The 17812-nt window shown below is 41.0% G+C and overlaps 1 protein-coding gene across 2 annotated transcripts; it reads left to right on the forward strand.

The window, feature by feature from the left end:
- Positions 1–10954: 10954 nt before the first annotated feature.
- LOC307034196 (zinc finger MYM-type protein 1-like) lies at positions 10955–16252 on the forward strand. Of its 2 annotated transcripts, XM_079672965.1 has the most exons (5): positions 10955–11036; positions 11604–11670; positions 12387–12489; positions 12757–12882; positions 13281–16252. In XM_079672965.1, the coding sequence occupies exons 1-5, from the start codon at positions 11020–11022 to the stop codon at positions 14666–14668; spliced, it is 1701 nt and encodes a 566-aa protein (XP_079529091.1). In that variant the 5' UTR covers positions 10955–11019; the 3' UTR covers positions 14669–16252. The 2 variants fall into 2 exon arrangements, with proteins under 2 accessions (XP_079529091.1, XP_079529090.1); XM_079672964.1 differs by lacking the exon at positions 10955–11036 and having other exon boundaries at positions 11045–11670.
- The last annotated feature ends 1560 nt before the right edge of the window (positions 16253–17812 follow it).

Here is a 17812-nt window from a genome sequence, read left to right on the forward strand (position 1 = left end):
AAAATGGCAAATAAATCCATGTTCATCAAGCTCTGTGCAGCAATTACACCTCCTTTATGGCAGCCTTGTTGCCAGCGGCAGCCCAAAACCCTCTTGTTAATTAAGATCATCCCATTAAGACACTAATTAACAATTAGCATAAACATAATTAGTAAATGCTGACATTTGGCGTGCTCCATTGTTGCAATCATTTCTAGCAATTGCCCTCAGAGAGGTTTTTGTCAGAGGGGGATAATGGCAGCACTTTGTCACACACACACACACACACACACACACACACACACACACACACACACACACACACACACACACACACACACACACACACACACACACACACACACACACACACACACACACACACACACACACACACACACACACACACACACACACACACACACACACACACACAGAGGGAGAGGGAAGATTATGACAAGTTGTCACTGTTGCAGAAGCTAACAATGACTTTGCACAGGAAGATGTTGAACTACAGCAAAGCTATCTCAGGGATAAATCTCTTCAACTAAACCAAAACTGATTAGTACACATTTGATTAAACTACATTGTGAACAAATATGAAATGTCACACTGCTTTGATAACTATTTGAATATGAATGTACCAAAGTCAGGTAACTCTGATTCCAGGGCATTCTTTCCGAAGTGTTGGTGCCTCACGGCTGAGAAGTGTTCTGATCCTGAGTTGTGGCTGCTCCTGTTTCTGTGGTACCATGTTTTCATTGCTTGGGTTTGGTTCTCAAAGTATCCCACAGTTGAAAAGCCAAAATTAGACCCCTCTGAAATGAGGAAAAGTAACCTTCAAAATAATTATAAAATAATCCACTAACAGGGCTACATGTATTGTTCTAGCTTTCATTCTCTTGTCTCTATTTCCATGTATTAGCTCATAATACAATAATAATAATAATAATAATAAAAAGAATAAGAACAAGATGCAGAAATCAAAATTAAATATAGAAAAATATAGATCCTCTCTCCAATTTATCCTTTTCAAATGATCCGCTTGGTCTGAGGTTTTGTTTGTGGCTAGATCCAGCGCCGTTTCTAGCTTTTTGGGGGCCCTATGCAAGAAGCTGTTTGGGGGCCCTAGTTTTGACCGTTTTTTAAAACTACAATGGGGGGGATTCCGAAGCCTTTAAAATGATCTGTGGAGATGCATCAATCTGTTACACTTTAAAAACAGGCTAATTTCACGAAAACCAAGCAATTGAAAGTTACAAAAAATGATATTAAAAAGGTCAACAATAAGGCTCCTCTATGTCAATAAATGCAAGAGATGCAGCATTTTCAAAACAATGTTTTTTTTTTACATTTTTCATCTTCCTCAGACGTCACTCATTGGCTGTTGATCGTTGGGCTGTCAGCCCATTTTTTGGGTATCCTTTTGTTGAACTGTCTGTTTAAAATTAATCGAAGCATCAGACAAAAAAAGCTTTTGAAAATAATATTATATTTTGATTTAGGTTAACATTTAATATTTGTAGCTTGGCTGTCTACAAATAAAGACGGCTCATTTTAATTCTCCCCAAATATATTGAGGCTGAACCTGAACTTTGAATTCTCTGCTTCCATCATAATCTTGGCGATCTTGTTAAAATTGTGAATGCAGAATTAAAAATACTATGTAACTGGTTTGCAGTTAATAAATTATCCCTTAATGTGGCCAAAACAAATTACATGTTATTCAATGCAAAGTCTGAGAGTAGAAATGACTGCATTATACGGATTTGCAATACACAGATAGAAAAAGTCGGTGCATGTACATTTTTAGGACTGCTTGTTGACGAAAAACTCAATTGGAAGCACCAAATAAATTATGTACAGACTAAACTGTCAAAAACAATAGGTATTTTGTATCATACTAAGAACATTCTTGAAGAAAAGATACTCTTTATAACAGTCTATTTCTCCCTTACCTTTACTACTGCTCCGAAATATGGGGAAACACGTACTGAACAAATCTACAAAAAATAATAACATCCCAAAAAAAAGTATTACGAATAGTCTGTGATGTTGGTAAATATGAACACACAACTCCCATATTTAAAAAAACTAAATCTATTAAAATGTGTTGAGATAGTACAGCTTAAAACAGTACTGATTAAGCACAACATTTTCCATAAGAAAATGCCTAATAACATTCAAAAGCAGTTCCAAACCACAGCGTGAACATATGAATGTAAAAAAAGTCACTTGAAAATAAGTGTTCACAATGTTTATATGCAATTATGCATATATTATTATTGTTATTATTATTATTATTGCCAAGTACATGTGCAGAAAATGACCCTATATCTAGTTTTTGTATATATATATATATATATATATATATATATATATATATATATATATATATATATATTAGGGCTGTCAGTCGATTAAAATATTTAATCGCGATTAATCGCATGATTGTCCATAGTTAATCGCGATTAATCGCAAATTAATCGCACATTTTTTATCTGTTCTAAATGTACCTTAGAGGAATATTTTTCAAGTTTTTAATAGTGTTATCAACATATGAGTGGACAAATATGCTTTATGCAAATGTTTATTATCATTTGAACAATGACAAATATTCTCATGAATATTAAACACAACAACTTCTGAACATTACAAATATTTGCCTCAATTCAACCTGGAACCTCTCATACAATACAAAGTGTGTGTTTGTGTGTGTGTGTGTGTGTGTGTGTGTGTGTGTGTGTGTGTGTGTGTGTGTGTGTGTGTGTGTGTGTGTGTGTGTGTGTGTGTGTGCGTGCGTGTGTGTGTGTGTGTGTGTTTGTGTGTGTGTGTGTGTGTGTGTGTGTGTGTGTGTGTGTGTGTGTGTACTGTGTAGACACTGTGATGGATCGTTGGAGCTATGTGCAGCTCAAGGCATATGCTCAAACGGGAGCTGCCTGGACGCTGCAATCATGTTGCGCGCACTATCCGTGCTGAGTGTGCTGACTTTTCGTACAATGTCCCACTGTCTAGCTACCTGCATAAAGTCAAGTGCTCGGCGCAGTTGTCGGCGAAATGTCGCTCCTCTGTTTTCATTTAAACAGCTCCTTATATCCGTTAGCGCAGCTAGCTAGCACCAGATGCTAACAACAACAATACACGAAAGGTATCTCTCGCGCCACACATACACACACCCTCCCGGTCCTCCCGATGGCCAGTCGCTGCCTGCCGGTGAGCGTGGAAGTGTGGTCTGCCACAAGCGGACGGCAGGAGCGGGGCTGTCAGCATCAGCTTGTAGATGGTATTTTAAACTCGATGCGCTCTGAAACTACGGGGCGGCCAAAATACACATGCGTTAATCGCGTTAAAATAATTAGTGTCGTTAATTTGTTTTTGCTGTCCAGTTAACGCTTTAATAACGCCAAAATTTAACGCCACTAATTATTTTAACGCGATTAACGCATGTGTATTTTTTTTGTCCTCGGCCGCTCCGTAGTTTCAGAGCGAGAGAGAGACCTTACGTGTATTGTTGTTGTTAGCATCTGGTGCGAGCTAGCTGCGCTAACGGATATAAGGAGCTGTTTAAATGACATTTCGCTGACAACTGCACCGAGCACTTCACTTTATGCACGTAGCCAGACAGTGGGACATTGTACGAAAAGTCAGCACACTCAGCACAGATAGTGCAACATGATTGCAGCGTCCAGGCAGCTCCCGTTCGAGCATGCCTTGAGTTGCACGTAGCTCCAACGATCCATCACACACACACACACACACACACACACACACACACACACACACACACACACACACACACACACACACACACACACACACACACACACACACACACACACACACACACACACCACACACACGCACGCACGCACGCACACACACACACACACACACACACACACACACACACACACACACACACACTGTATTGTATTATTGTATGAGAGAGGTTCCAGATTGAATTGAGGCGAATATTTGTAATGTTCAGAGGTTGTTGTGTTTAATATTCATGAGAATATAAGTCATTGTTCAAATTATAATAAACATTTGCATAAAGCATATTTGTCCACTCATATGTTGATAAGAGTATCAAAAACTTGAAAAATATTCCTCTAAGGTACATTTAGAACATATAAAAAATGTGCGATTAATTTGCGATTAATCGCGGTTAACTATGGACAATCATGCGATTAATAGCGATTAAATATTTTAATCGACTGACAGCCCTAATATATATATATATATATATATATATATGCATTTATTGTTTTCCTGCCCTAACTTTTATTTAATTTTTTCTCCTGTTTTCTTTATTTCTTTGTACTCCTTCATTTCTATACGTTTTTGACGCAATCATGCTGCTGTATTAGGATGATGCATGGGAGGACTACTTTCCACAAGCTATCCTTCAGCCCTCCTGCTTCAACTAATTTTGTTCATCTTTGTGTGTATGAATTAAACTTTTTTTGTTTTTCGGATGAATAAAAAATAAATAAAAATACTTTCAGCTTGGGGGCCCCCTAGTGGCCGCGGGGGCCCTATGCCCCCGCATAGTCCGCCTATAGGAAGAAACGGCCCTGGCTCGATCAATAACTAACAGTGGAGTCATTTGAAAAGGACACAATAGAACAGACCCAAGAACAGAGAGGACACCAGCACCTGCAGCTGCGACGCACGCCTTAGCTTGGTGAATACTATGTCTGATAAAACAATCGGCCCATTAATTTTCCATTACTATTTCCATTAAAATTGCATCCAATTCCATCACTGTTCAAAAAATGTAGCTTAACACAATAGCTTAACTTCGGCAGCCAAACCTTACCACAGTGTCTGTGTGTGTATCCTGTGTTCATTTGTGCGTTTGCTCGGGTGTGTGGTAAAAACAGTTTGGCCTTCCAGTGGATCCCGAATCAAAAAACATTGGTTCCTACCTTGACCATACCATGAGCGCTAATTGGATCCTACAATGACAGAGTAAGCCTCACCTTCAAATTCAGTGTTGTGTAGCTGTCATTGTTCAAGAGACCACAAACGACTTTACTTTAATCGTTTATTTGGCAGGGACATTGCACATTAATGAACATTTAAAGGAGACCTATCATTCTATATTTAAATGATATAGTGTATGACCATACCTATATAAGGTATATTTATACATTTTATTTTTCAAAATACCAAACAGATCATTTTTTAGCCATGCCTCGTTTCGCTCATTTTCGCTCTATTCCAAGCCTGTTTTTGAAAATTCTGAGCAGCAGCTGACCACGCCCCCCTGCAGAAGAGGGGGGCATGAGCCGGCGGGAGTCACGTTACCATGTTTGCTGTGATTACGAGTGTGGAATAAACATGTCATCTCAGAGCAATGCATGTGTTCAAGCATATTATCAATTTCATCCAGAAACTGACCCTGAAGCAGCGGAGGTTTTGGTGGAGGTGCAAACATCTCGGTTGCAGCAGGACGTTTCTGAATGGTTAGTTGACACAAGCTGTTGTCCCTATTTATTTTACTCTGTTTGTTACGATGCTTGCTACTTATTCCGTTCATATTTTTGGCTAATTAGCAAGAATGCAATGTGTACAGTTTGTAACTTAGAGTTTGACCCAGCAATAAGTCTCTGAAAGGCGGGGGAAAGTTGTGTGGATAGAGGCAGAGCGCAGCGGCAGGCAGAGGATCAGGCTACGATACCCCCCCCCCCCCCCCCCCCCCCCCCACACACACACACACACACACAGAGCGCACCCAGAGGACAGGCTGCGTCACCTCACTTTGTAACCCAGGAAAGGAGCAGGAATCCTGGGTACGTGAGTGTTAAAAGTGCATTAAACTGTTTTAATCCGACAACCGCTGATGTGCACGGAAGTCTGTCCGTTTCGTTAACATTTGAATAGCCAAATGGACGGAAATCCGTCCTACAGTATATGCGAATGAGAGGTTTGGAAATGCACGTGACCGTGTTGAAATCTGGATCCGTTTTTTTCAGATCCGTTGCAGCCCCTTTTTTAGATATTTGGCCCTGAGGAAAATAGAGAGGGTTGTGTTTTCTGACACTTGGTGAGTTCCCTGGAACACCGGGGACACATATTCATGTATAAAAGACGTACAAAGGTGCATTTTGCATGATAGGTCCCCTTTAAAACAATAAATGTGCCAAGTGTAAATATGCCGGATTTAGCTTTGAGCTACATTCTATCTGCAGTCCCTCAGCTACACACTGAAAGGTTATTTGAAAGCAATAACATTGAGTTGAACCTAATATGTTTTATTTAAACGTAATAGTATTGCTTTCAACTAACCTAATATAGTTATGTGTATACATAATACATTAGTACATGAGTCAACGTTTCAGTTTTTTCAGTGCATGCAGTTATTAGGTGGTCTTTTTTAAGTGTCAAACACATCATTTCCTGTTCACCACAACAGTTTTTACACAAAAATCCCCTCGGACATTCCACAGCTGCCATACATCCACTCAAATAATCCACTTTATTCACTTGGGGACACAAGATGGTTCTAAGGAGAGTAAAGCTTTCGTCTAAACAACCGCCTGCACTGGTGAAGACCCTCAGATAGAAACCAGCTGAGTGATACTGACATCTCATCCCAAACACACACACACACACACACACACACACACACACACACACACACACACACACACACACACACACACACACACACACACACACACACACACACACACACACACACACACACACACACACACTGACCAGTCTCCTATCATCTCCTCTTCTCTTCAATGGGCAGCAGTCTTTAGAAAATTAACTTTGAGAAGTCTGGAAGAGACATACAATTCATCACATAGAAGTCTGTCAACCACAACACTATTAGAGGAGGGGGGGTTGTGTGTGTGTGCGTGTGTGTGTGCGTGTGTGTGTGTGTGTGTGTGTGTGTGTGTGTGTGTGTGTGTGTGTGTGTGTGTGTGTGTGTGTGTTCTCACAGCCATCCCACTGCTTACTGTAGGTTTGTTCGAGGTATGTTTAAGATGGCAACACACACACAGTGTGTTGCCATCTTCAGAGGCTTTGATGAATGTGCGTATTTGGTGGTGTGTTTCAGAGGAGCTCTCTGTGATGGATGGATAGAAAGAAGCAGCTAATATGTGGGATGGGACTAAACACTGCTACACTGCTATCACCTACATCCACCCACTATTAACACCTCAGCAATACATACACCGTGCAAGAGACCACCACACACAGCTGTTTGCGCCTTCTATTATTCCTGATAATCTATTACAGACCTAACTGCTGTCGGTGACATCAGTATCCTTAGATTGACACAACTGACGTTATTATCCTGTATTGTACTGTTTATGGGAGGAAAAATGCTCTAGGTTTTGAGCATTTATAACATAATGGTGTAGAACTGTCAAGGTTGATACCTTTGAACAAGAATCCATGGCAAATGTGATGGAAACTTCCACATACTTGGAACATCTGTCAGTCCAATTGGGTAATGGTGTAATGATTGGATATCCTGGACACATGGACATGGTTTTTAAAGATAAAACAAGACATTATATGTGGTAAAAAGGAAAAATGAAAAGTTCCCTAAGTTACCAGGGGTAAAACTGGGTCATTCTGGGTTCGCTGAATGCATTTAAATATAATTGTCTGTATTTTCAGTGGATCGATAGAGGGGGTTTACATTCTTGTTTCTTCTTTTAACTCATTTGTTGGACCTTCACAATACCTCCTCCCGTTTGGACCAGAGGTTAAAGGTTCAAGGCTTTTATTGGTTACACCTGCATAGCTCCAGTGTAGTTATGACGATGAAAATCTTAGGTCAGAGGCTCCTCCAACAGTGCAACACAATAAAACAGAAAAACAGTGCAAGTAAATAGTAAATACAAAAGGAAAATAGTAAAAAAAGTGAAATGCAATAAGAGTCTATGTGCAAGTGATTGGAAATATATATTAGATAAATAGATCAATAATTACTAAATTGCAGCGAGATGAATGTTATAGATGTTGTTTCAAGTTCAGGTGTTTAACAGTCGTATGGCCTGTGGGATGAAACTGTCCCTGAGTCTGGTGGTTTTATTCCTGATGCTGCGGTACCGCCTGTCAGACGGCAGCAGACAGAACAGTTTGTGGCTGGGGTGATGGGGGTCTTTTATAATCCTGAGGGCCTTCTTCCTGAGTCGCTGGGAGTAAAGGGTCCTCCATGGATGGCAGCTCCGTCCTGGTGATGTGCTGTGCAGCTTTCACCACCCTCTGTAAAGCCTTACGATTGAGGGTGGTGCAGCTGCCGTACCAGGCCGTGATACAGCCAGTCAGGATCCTCTCTATGGTGCACCTGTAGAAGGTCAGGATCCTCTCTCTATGGTGCACCTGTAGAAGGTCAGGATGCTCTCTATGGTGCACCTGTAGAAGGTCAGGATGCTCTCTATGGTGCACCTGTAGAAGGTCAGGATGCTCTCTATGGTGCACCTGTAGAAGGTCAGGATCCCCTCTGTGGTGCACCTGTAGAAGGTCAGGATTCTCTCTATGGTTTGCTGACATTGAGATGGAGGTTGTTATCCTGGCACCAAGATGTCAGGTTTTCGACCTCCTCTCTGTACGCCGTCACGATGGTGTTGGAGCTGTGTGTGGCCATGTAGTCGTGAGTGAACAGGGAGTAGAGGAGAGGGCTGAGCATGCAGCCTTGAGGCCTCCGGTGTTGAGGATCACGGTGGAGGATGTGATGTTTCCCACCCGCACTGCCTGGGGTCTGCCTGTCAGGAAGCTCAGGATCCAGGAAGCTCAGGATCCAGTCACAGAGGGCGCTGTTGAGCCCGAGGTCTCTGAGCTTGATGACCAGCTTGAACAGCATTCTCACATATGTGTTCCTCTGGTCCAGGTGTGAGAGGGCAGTGTGGATGGTGAAGGCTATGGCGTCGTCTGTGGACCTGTTTGCTCTGTAGGCAAACTTCAGGGGGTCCAGAGAGTCAGGGAGGAGGGAGGAGGGGATGAAGGTTTTGACTAACCGCTCAAAGCACTTCATAATGATGGAGGTGAGTGCTACTGGGCGGTAGTCGTTGAGGCTGCTGATTTTTTTCTTTTTGGGGACAGGAATGATGGTGGAGTGTTAGAAGCATGTGGGGCAAGGGGTAGCCAACACGGTGCCCGCGGGCACTTAGTCGCACGCAGGGGCAACGTGAGTCGCCCGCGGGGCATGTTCTAAAAATAGCTCGCCAAGCAAATCCAAAATGTATAAAATACACAAAACAAAAAAGGAAATGTAATTAAAATAATCTACCCTATGCTTAACGAAACCTAAATCATAGCGAACTCTATCTACTTACTACAACTCTATATCTATCTAACACCCCTCCTCCCCCACCCCCACAATGAAAATCGACCAATCACGTTCTTGCTTGATTTGCGGGACCAACGTTGCAGTCGGGAAGAAAAGCAATGTGGCACCTCCCCGCTGATTTTCCTTCTGGCAGATTCTACACAACACATCAGCCCCATTGAACAGCCTAGTCGTTTCAGCCTATGCAACACATGTGTTGCAACTTGCATATATATTTATTGCACTTGACGCACACACATGCATGGAGTAATTTCCACTGGGGACAGGGGGGACATCTCCCCCGCTCTTTTCGAAATCCCGTTTGTGTCCCCCCACTTTACAAATATGTTTATTATTATTTTTGAATGCAAGCCGTCATCGCCAAGGAGGAGTACACAGCCTCTGTGAGCGAGCGAGACAGAGGGAGAGAGAGAGATGCGGCTTTCACGCCAGCGCTTTTCCCTTTCTAGCTCCGAGCTAGAGCTTTTCTGGTTCAGCTCCGGTTTCCCTTTTCTGCTCCCGCTCTGTTCACACCGCCCAGAGCCCGACTGGTGCAGCCGCTGCTGTGTCATGACGTCACCGTTTACATCGCTGATTTGCTCCCCAACGGCGCTCACAACAACAACAGAGCGGCCTCTCTAAAGTATTCACTGTCTGACTGTCACACAAGCAGCTGATACATATCCCCAATTCCGCTTAAGTATGTGTGTCAGTCTGAATATATTCAAATTTATATTCAAATTTCTTTATTAGGATAAACCCCTTGAGGTGAATCACCTCGTTTTCAAGGGGGTCCCAAGAAAACAAATAACAAACAAGTACAACATACAAACAACATTCACACACATACATCGGAAGAAATAACCAAGAAATTACAAACATTCAGCCTAAGCATACAGCACATGGTAATACATTATAGGCGGTTACATTGAATGCATATCATTGGGTAGAGTAAAGTAGAGAAGAGTAGCTGTACTATATATACAAAATCATAACAATAAAGACTTAGAAATAAAGACTTAGAATTGAATTGACGCTGTTTGGCATCACAACGCTGTTATTAAAGTGTCTCTGGTATAAAATGGGTGATGTTAGCATAGCAACCGAAGGTAAACTTACTACTTGCTATTGTTATCCTATTGTGACATAAGCCGTTTTCTACAGGCACATTTTACCGGCGTATTTTTCATTATGATTCTACTTGTGATAGTCGGACACGACAACCTGTGCAGCCCATGTATTGATTCCATCCGATAGCTGCTATAATACAAAACAAAACGTCTGCCTGCTCTCCATAATGATCAATAACAGTGAACGGATGGTCAAAGTAAGGTACAAATAAACAGAATCACACGAAGCCTGGTTAGTGTTGCCTGACTTTATAAAGTGTGTTTCTTTTTATAAATGTGTGGTTGCCTTCAGTGGCGAAACTACCAGGGTGGCATGGGGTGGCAGCCGCCACCCCTGAAAAGGGGTCTGCCACCCCACCTGCCACCCCAGTCAAAAAATACCAACTGATGATTTATTGGATAATTATTATTAATATCGTTTTAAGATCAAAACAAATTCAAAACAATCCAAAATCGGTGTCAAACTGCAGAATGTCAAATTTGAAAAAGAAACTTGTTGGTGCACCCCCCCCCCCCCCCCCCCTCCCCTCCCCCCATCACGAATGGTTGCATCCATATCGCAGAATCTCTTTGCCTTGACGTGGAGTCAGCGCAGACACAAGCTGTCAGATGGAGTCTGTTCACAGGTGGGTAACGTCAAAGTGTAATGTGATTTCGAAACGTTTATAATTCCTCATAGATGGAAGGCGCTGTACAAAATAAACTATTATTATTATTATTAGAGATATGGTACTAGTAACTGGTAGTTTCTGGATGAATATGCTGTGTTGTTATCGATTTCAGAATTAACTACCGAGTGATGAGGCTAGATAGCTATTATGTGGCTAACCCCTAGCTACGTTTTACCTCATGTCACGGTTAGCCACAAGATAGCTTTTGAAGCCAGTTCGGTAACTAGCTAGCTGGCGCTAGCTAACTGAATAACGTTGATAACTAGCCAGCTACTGGCAAGCCTTTGACATTTTGAACTGAAACCAAGTGATGTTGTGGCATTTCATATCATTGTAGTTCTATGAAACGTTCTTAACAAGTTTGCTATTTGGCGTTAGCTAGTATGCTAGTGGTGGCTAAGGCTAGCAGAATTTCTGTGTGTAGCATCAGAAAGGCGAACCTTAACGTTACATGTAAACTTTAATGTATGTTTAACATAAAAACTTTAATTTATGTTTGAATATGACTTGTTTCAATTATAGGAAGGCCATGTCGTCAACCACAAAGAGGAAGGGTGACATCAGGAGCTTCATCCTCACAAAGAAGCAGGTTAGTGATGTGAGGGAGCATGAGGGTCCAAGTGCAGACAGCCTCTGCCACTCGAAGCTTGAGGCTAGAGCGGGAAGGTTAGTTAGCTAGTTCAGCTGTTCCTCGTGGTATTGTAGCCCAGTGCTATATTTTCCTTTTATTTTCTTTATGTTACAAAAAAGGTGGCTAACTATTAAGGTGGCATAGCAGAGGTTGCTTATTTAAAGGAGTAAAGCATTTCGGTAATGCAAAATATGCATTAGGTAGGTAATTTCATTGATGCAGAGAGAAACCTTTTATTTGAAATATTTTATTTGACTGTAATTTCATTTAATATTTACATAGTAAACACTTTCTACTTTTATATAAAAGGGGGATATTTGTGATTTCATTGCATTTACTATAAGAGTAATGAAAGGTATTTTAAATGTGCTTAATTTAGGTTAAAATAAGGGATACACTACTACACTACAAAACTTAACATAAAATTGTATAGATTACCACATAGTTTGTGTGGTCAGTTAAAAGAACTTAGGAAGTGTCCCAGTTAACAATTTAGTTAATTACATTGCTACAGTATTTCTATTTTCAGGATTTCCACTTTTTGTCACAGCCCAGTAAATGTGATCTTATATTTCAATATACCACCACAAGTAGTGATATTTTAAACGAAGCTACAGTGCAGTAACATTAGGGCTAATGTATTATGTTAATGGCCTACTTTTTGTGTAAAATAGGCTACAGATCAGAAAAGAGCAGGAGAGAGCGAGCCCGAGGCAGAATCTGCCAATGCAGAGAGCCAGTTCATTGAGATGGAGGTGGAAAAGATCTGCGTAGCTGGTCAGTATGTTTTTGTTGTTGTGTTATGGTCCAGTTGTGTTCACTCCTTACGTTTGAGAAACTCCACTGCCGTCGGTGTGTGAATGGGTAAATGAGAAGCCATTGTAAAGTGATTTGGGTACTGTTAAATGCAAATAAAGTGCTATAAGTGTGACATTGACCATCAGGGTTATTATTATTATTATTATTATTATTATTATTATTGCTACCTATAGTATCTTATTTTATTTTATTTTTCTCCTACACAACAAAAAAATACCCCAACAGAGACCTTGGAGTGCCTTGATCCAGAGCCAGAGCCTGAGCCAGAGCCAGAAAGTGTCAATGATGACTGTGCAGAGAGACAGTCTGAGACAGAAGTGGAAGATTGTGCAGCTACAGCTGGTCCTCATGGTATGTTTTTTGGTGGGTGGGGGGTTCCATTCAAGTGTTAGCTCCTTACGTTTGAAAAAAAGCTACCACAATTGGTGTGAATGTGTGTGAGAATGGCTTAATGAGAGGCCATTGTAAAGTGTGTTGGGTACCGTTAGTTGCAAATGAAGTCCCATATGTGCAGTCCATTTACCATTTGGATCAAATACATATATCAGCACAGAATTAGTGACATTTTATCAAAGCCACAGTACAGTAAATGCCATGTATGATTTGAATCAATGTAGATCAATCAATGTATCAATGAATCAATGTAGTTAATCAATGTATCAATGAATCAATGTAGTTAAATACATCTTGGGGCTTATCAGGGTAGTTATTATAGAGTAACTTTCCCTCCTTATTTTATCTTTTTCCAGACATTTCCAAACACAGAGGGGATGGGCCGACACAACCATCGCTGGAGAGCTTTCCCAAGACGATGCAAGGTTGTGCAAGGAGAAGTTTCCATGCTGACTGGTACAAAATGCATAACTGGGTGGAATACTCACAGTCAAAAGACGCAGCATATTGCTTTGCTTGTAGACACTTTTCTTTACCTAATGCCTCTAGGACTGTGTTTACCTCTATGAATGGTTATTCTAACTGGAAGAAAGCTACATTTAAGGACAGTGGATTTTGTTCACATGCTAAATCAGAGAGCCATGTTAATGCTATGTTTGCATGGACAGAGAATAAGAAAATGCTAGACAGAAACTCATCAATGTTAGGAATGATGGAAGAGGAGTCAAGTAAAAAAGTAATCGAAAACCAGAAATATATACGCACACTTGGTGAAGTCCTGTTGTTAACTGCCACTCAAAACATTTCCCAGCGTGGTCACCGGGAATCATCCGAGGCGGACAATAGAGGAAATTTCCTAGAATTGTTGGATCTCCTGAGCAAGCATGATCCGTTTTTAAAAAAACGAATGGAAAATCAAGCAAAAAATGCAAAATACACAAGTAGCCTGATACAAAATGAAATACTGCAGTGTTTAGCAGATATGGTTAAAGAGGAGATTATCAAAGAGGTTAAAGAGAGTGCACAATTTTCTGTTCTTGTTGATGAAACAAAAGATGTAAAGAAAATGGAGCAGATGTCTTTTGTTCTTCGGTACTATTATAATGGTGTAGTTCAGGAGAGTTTTCTAGAGTTTCAAGAGGCAGATAAACTGGATGCTGCCAGTTTAACAGAGAAGATCATTGGCTGTTTAGAGAAGTATGGGCTGGAATATAAAAAAAACCTAGTTGGGCAAGGCTATGATGGTGCTTCAACTATGAGTGGGAAGCATGCTGGTGTCCAAGCCAGAATAAGAGAAGTAGCCAAGCATGCATTCTACGTTCATTGCAGTGCCCACTGCTTAAACCTAGTGATGGTAGACAGTGTGAAATCTGTTCCTGATGCAAGAAATTTCTTTTCATTGTTAGAGCGACTGTATATTTTTATGTCAGGATCTTATGTCCATCCTAAATGGTTGGATGTGCAGAGAGAGATGTATGATGGTCAAGTAAGGGAACTCTCACGTCTCAGCGAGACTCGATGGGCCAGCAGACATACAGCTTGTCGCAATGTCATGGATAGGTTGCCTGCTGTAATGCAAGTACTGGAAGATATTTCAGAGGAGGACAATCCGGACAGAGCGGTTGAAGCAAGAGGTCTACTAGTTCAGATCGATCTAAATTTTATTGGATGTCTTTTACTATTTAGAAAGGTACTAAAGGAGACACACTTTTTGTCAGAGATGCGTAAGGTCAACACAGATTGACCTTACTAAAGCTGTAGAGTTAATTGCGACCCTCAGACAGAATCTGGAAGACTATCGCAGTGAGACATACTTTGATGAGCTGTGGAATGAGGTACTAGCCACCTGTGAAAAGTCTGACATTTCAACGACTCACACCTTTAAAAGGGCAAGGCAAATAACACAAAGACTTCAAGGTAGTGTTATCATGTCAACATTAGGACAACACACAGAATCGGACAGTAAGAGGTCTTTTATCACCAAGGTATTTTATCCCATCATTGATTGTATGGTTGGTGAAATGAGAAGACGATTCTCTAGCGTAAACTGTGACATCATGCAGGGTGTCCAGGCCCTAAATCCATCCAGCAGCAGCTTTTTAAATGAGGAGGCAGTTTTTCTATTAGCAAATGCATATGGGTCAAATGTAGAGGATCTGAAACATGAACTGCACCAGACTAGAAGGTTGTTAGATCAACAAGCAACACATGGAAAAAGTCCGTCCAGTTTAATAGAATTTGTTAATTTTTTGGAACCATACAAGGAGGTATTCTTTGAGATGTTCAGGTTATGTAAAATAGCTGTGGTATTGCCTGTTACCAGTGCAGCATGTGAGAGGAGTTTTTCAGCTCTTAAACTGATCAAGAATCACCTGCGTTCTACCATGACTGAGAACAGACTAGCAAGTATAGCAATTCTCAGTATTGAGTCTAAACGTGCGAAAGATTTAAATTTGGATGAGTTTGTGAAGAGATTTGCTGCACAGCATAGCAATCGTCGCATACAGCTTCTGTAGCAATCAGATGATATATGTAACGGAGTCAAAAAACATTCTAATCTGCTTTGTATTTTTTTGGTTGCATTTACAATGTGAAATTTCATCAATAACTGATAATGTAAATACTTGTATATATTTTGTGACTTTAACACACACAGAAATTGTTCTCACAAACCTGTCTAACCTATTCTGTACACATGCATTCACAAAACACTTTGGCAGGCAGGCCTTTGAGGGAGGGCTTTGCTTCTAGGATAATGCTGGAATTTTGTAAAGTGCTGGGAAGTCCTCAAATTTCTAAATCATTCCTATGGCTTGATTTTGCTTTCAAAGTGCCTCAGATTGATTAGATTGAATTAACAATGTTCAACATTTTTGACCCGGGGGATATGCCCCGGATACCCCCCCAGAAGGCTTGCTTGGGATGAGCAACATTTCTGCTGCTACAATAATCCCAAGGGAAACACTGTTTTAATGTACTAAAAAGTGGAATGCTCATGTATGTAGACCAAATATTGAATTTATCACACTTGGGTGTTGAAAAAACTGTTGTATATGGGTGCATATAAAGTACAAAGTAAGGTGGGCTTCCTAAAAAAATTGCCACCCTACAATATATGCCTGCCACCCCTCTGCCACCCCATGTATAAATCTCTAGAATCGCCACTGGTTGCCTTCTAGTCACTTTGCTCAGCACTACTGCTTGTAGGCAGGCATGACGAGACTCTTCAGTCGACCCATGTTCAGGGGAGGTGGGTTTAGTTTCCTGCACGCCTCGACGTAAGCGACGCCGCCTCTTAGCTCCGAAGCTCTTGCCTCTAGACCAGGGGTGGGGAACCTCCGGCCTCCGGGCCGTATACGGCCCGCGAGACCATTTGGTACGGCCCTCGAGGTAATTTATAAACACACGCAGAAAAAGAAAAAAATTGAAGAAATATAGACCGCAAAAAAATAAAAAAAGCGAGTGCCTGTTTTTCCTGGCCAAGATTAGGGTCCTTGAACACAACACGACCCTAACGTGTCTGACAGGGGTGCAGTTTTGACAGAGCACCAGAAAGCCAGAACGCCGCTCAGGCACTTGAGAAATTACAGTAGGCTACCCATAAGGAGCCGTACACATGCCGCAGTTTTTGCGTGGCTGTGTCTTTAGTTGAAAGCCCAGTGGGCGATCTGTTCATCTGTCATACTGATCATACAGTCAATAACTTTGTTGTTATTAGCATCTGGTTAGCTAGCTATGCTAACGAATATAAGAAGCTTTTTCTCCAACCAGTGAGGTAAAGGCAAATCTTTATCATCATCTTTATTTATTTTATCTTTATTTATCTGTTGTTATCTTGTTTTACTTGCTTGTAAGCGCTTTGAGCACCAGGAAAAGCGCTTTATAAATGTAATGTATTATTATTATTATTATTATTGATATGATCATTATAGTTATAAAAAAATAAGACAATAAAGTAAACAGGTATAAAATACTGTATGACAGTAAAACAAAGTTGTTATTAATAAAGAAGTTTGCATTGGATTTTCCCTGCCGTTTGAAAGGGGAGTGATTTGTAAAATATCCATAAAGAAAAAGAAAATCTGCTTACAGTTCTGTTTCATATGGGTGTTGAGAGATGTATCCATAGATCTCTTCATGTTGCTCTCAAGGTGCACCAGATTGATGCTTTTAACTTCAATATTTAAAAACAAATCTTCCCGGGGAGCATGCCCCCCGGACCCCCCTAGAGGGTGTGAGGTACCCCCCCACTTAAATCATGTCCACATGGATATGAAACTAAATACATTTGCACACATCTTGTCTCCATATCTTTCTGTTGTGGTGGTCATGCCAAACCGTGCACGTGCATGCATGCGCGAGTCATGGTAAAATATCTGGATTAAGAGGTTGCTTTTTCTTTGCACAGCATGAAAGAAAGGCCAAATGAATGGGCTGTGATTTAATTTTTTTAAGCAGAGGTCAATCATTTGTACGGCCCTCGGAGGATGTTGAAAAAATTGAAATGGCCCTCGAGAGGAAAAAGGTTCCCTACCCCTACTCTAGACCGACAATTTTTTGGAGCTGGAAGTAGTGTTAATTTCATTGACTAAAACTATGACGAAATATGTTCGTCAACGACCTTTTTTTCCATGACGAACACGAGACGATGACGAGACGGCACCGACGGCAGTAAACAATAACTGTAACGAAATCATCATGCAATATCGTTAACGAAAAGTGACGAGACGAAAATGTAGTTTACTAAATAAAAACTATGCCAAAATCTCTCTTTACTTTCGGTGACGAAAAATGAGGAGACGAAATATTATCAAAGATAACGTTACATCTCTGATAGTCCGTTTTTCTCCCAGCAGTTCCATTTCCGGTGCTGCGGCTGGGCAGCAGC

Source organism: Notothenia rossii, assembly GCF_949606895.1.
Source record: "Notothenia rossii genome assembly, chromosome: 3".
Taxonomy (NCBI): Eukaryota; Metazoa; Chordata; class Actinopteri; order Perciformes; family Nototheniidae; genus Notothenia; species Notothenia rossii.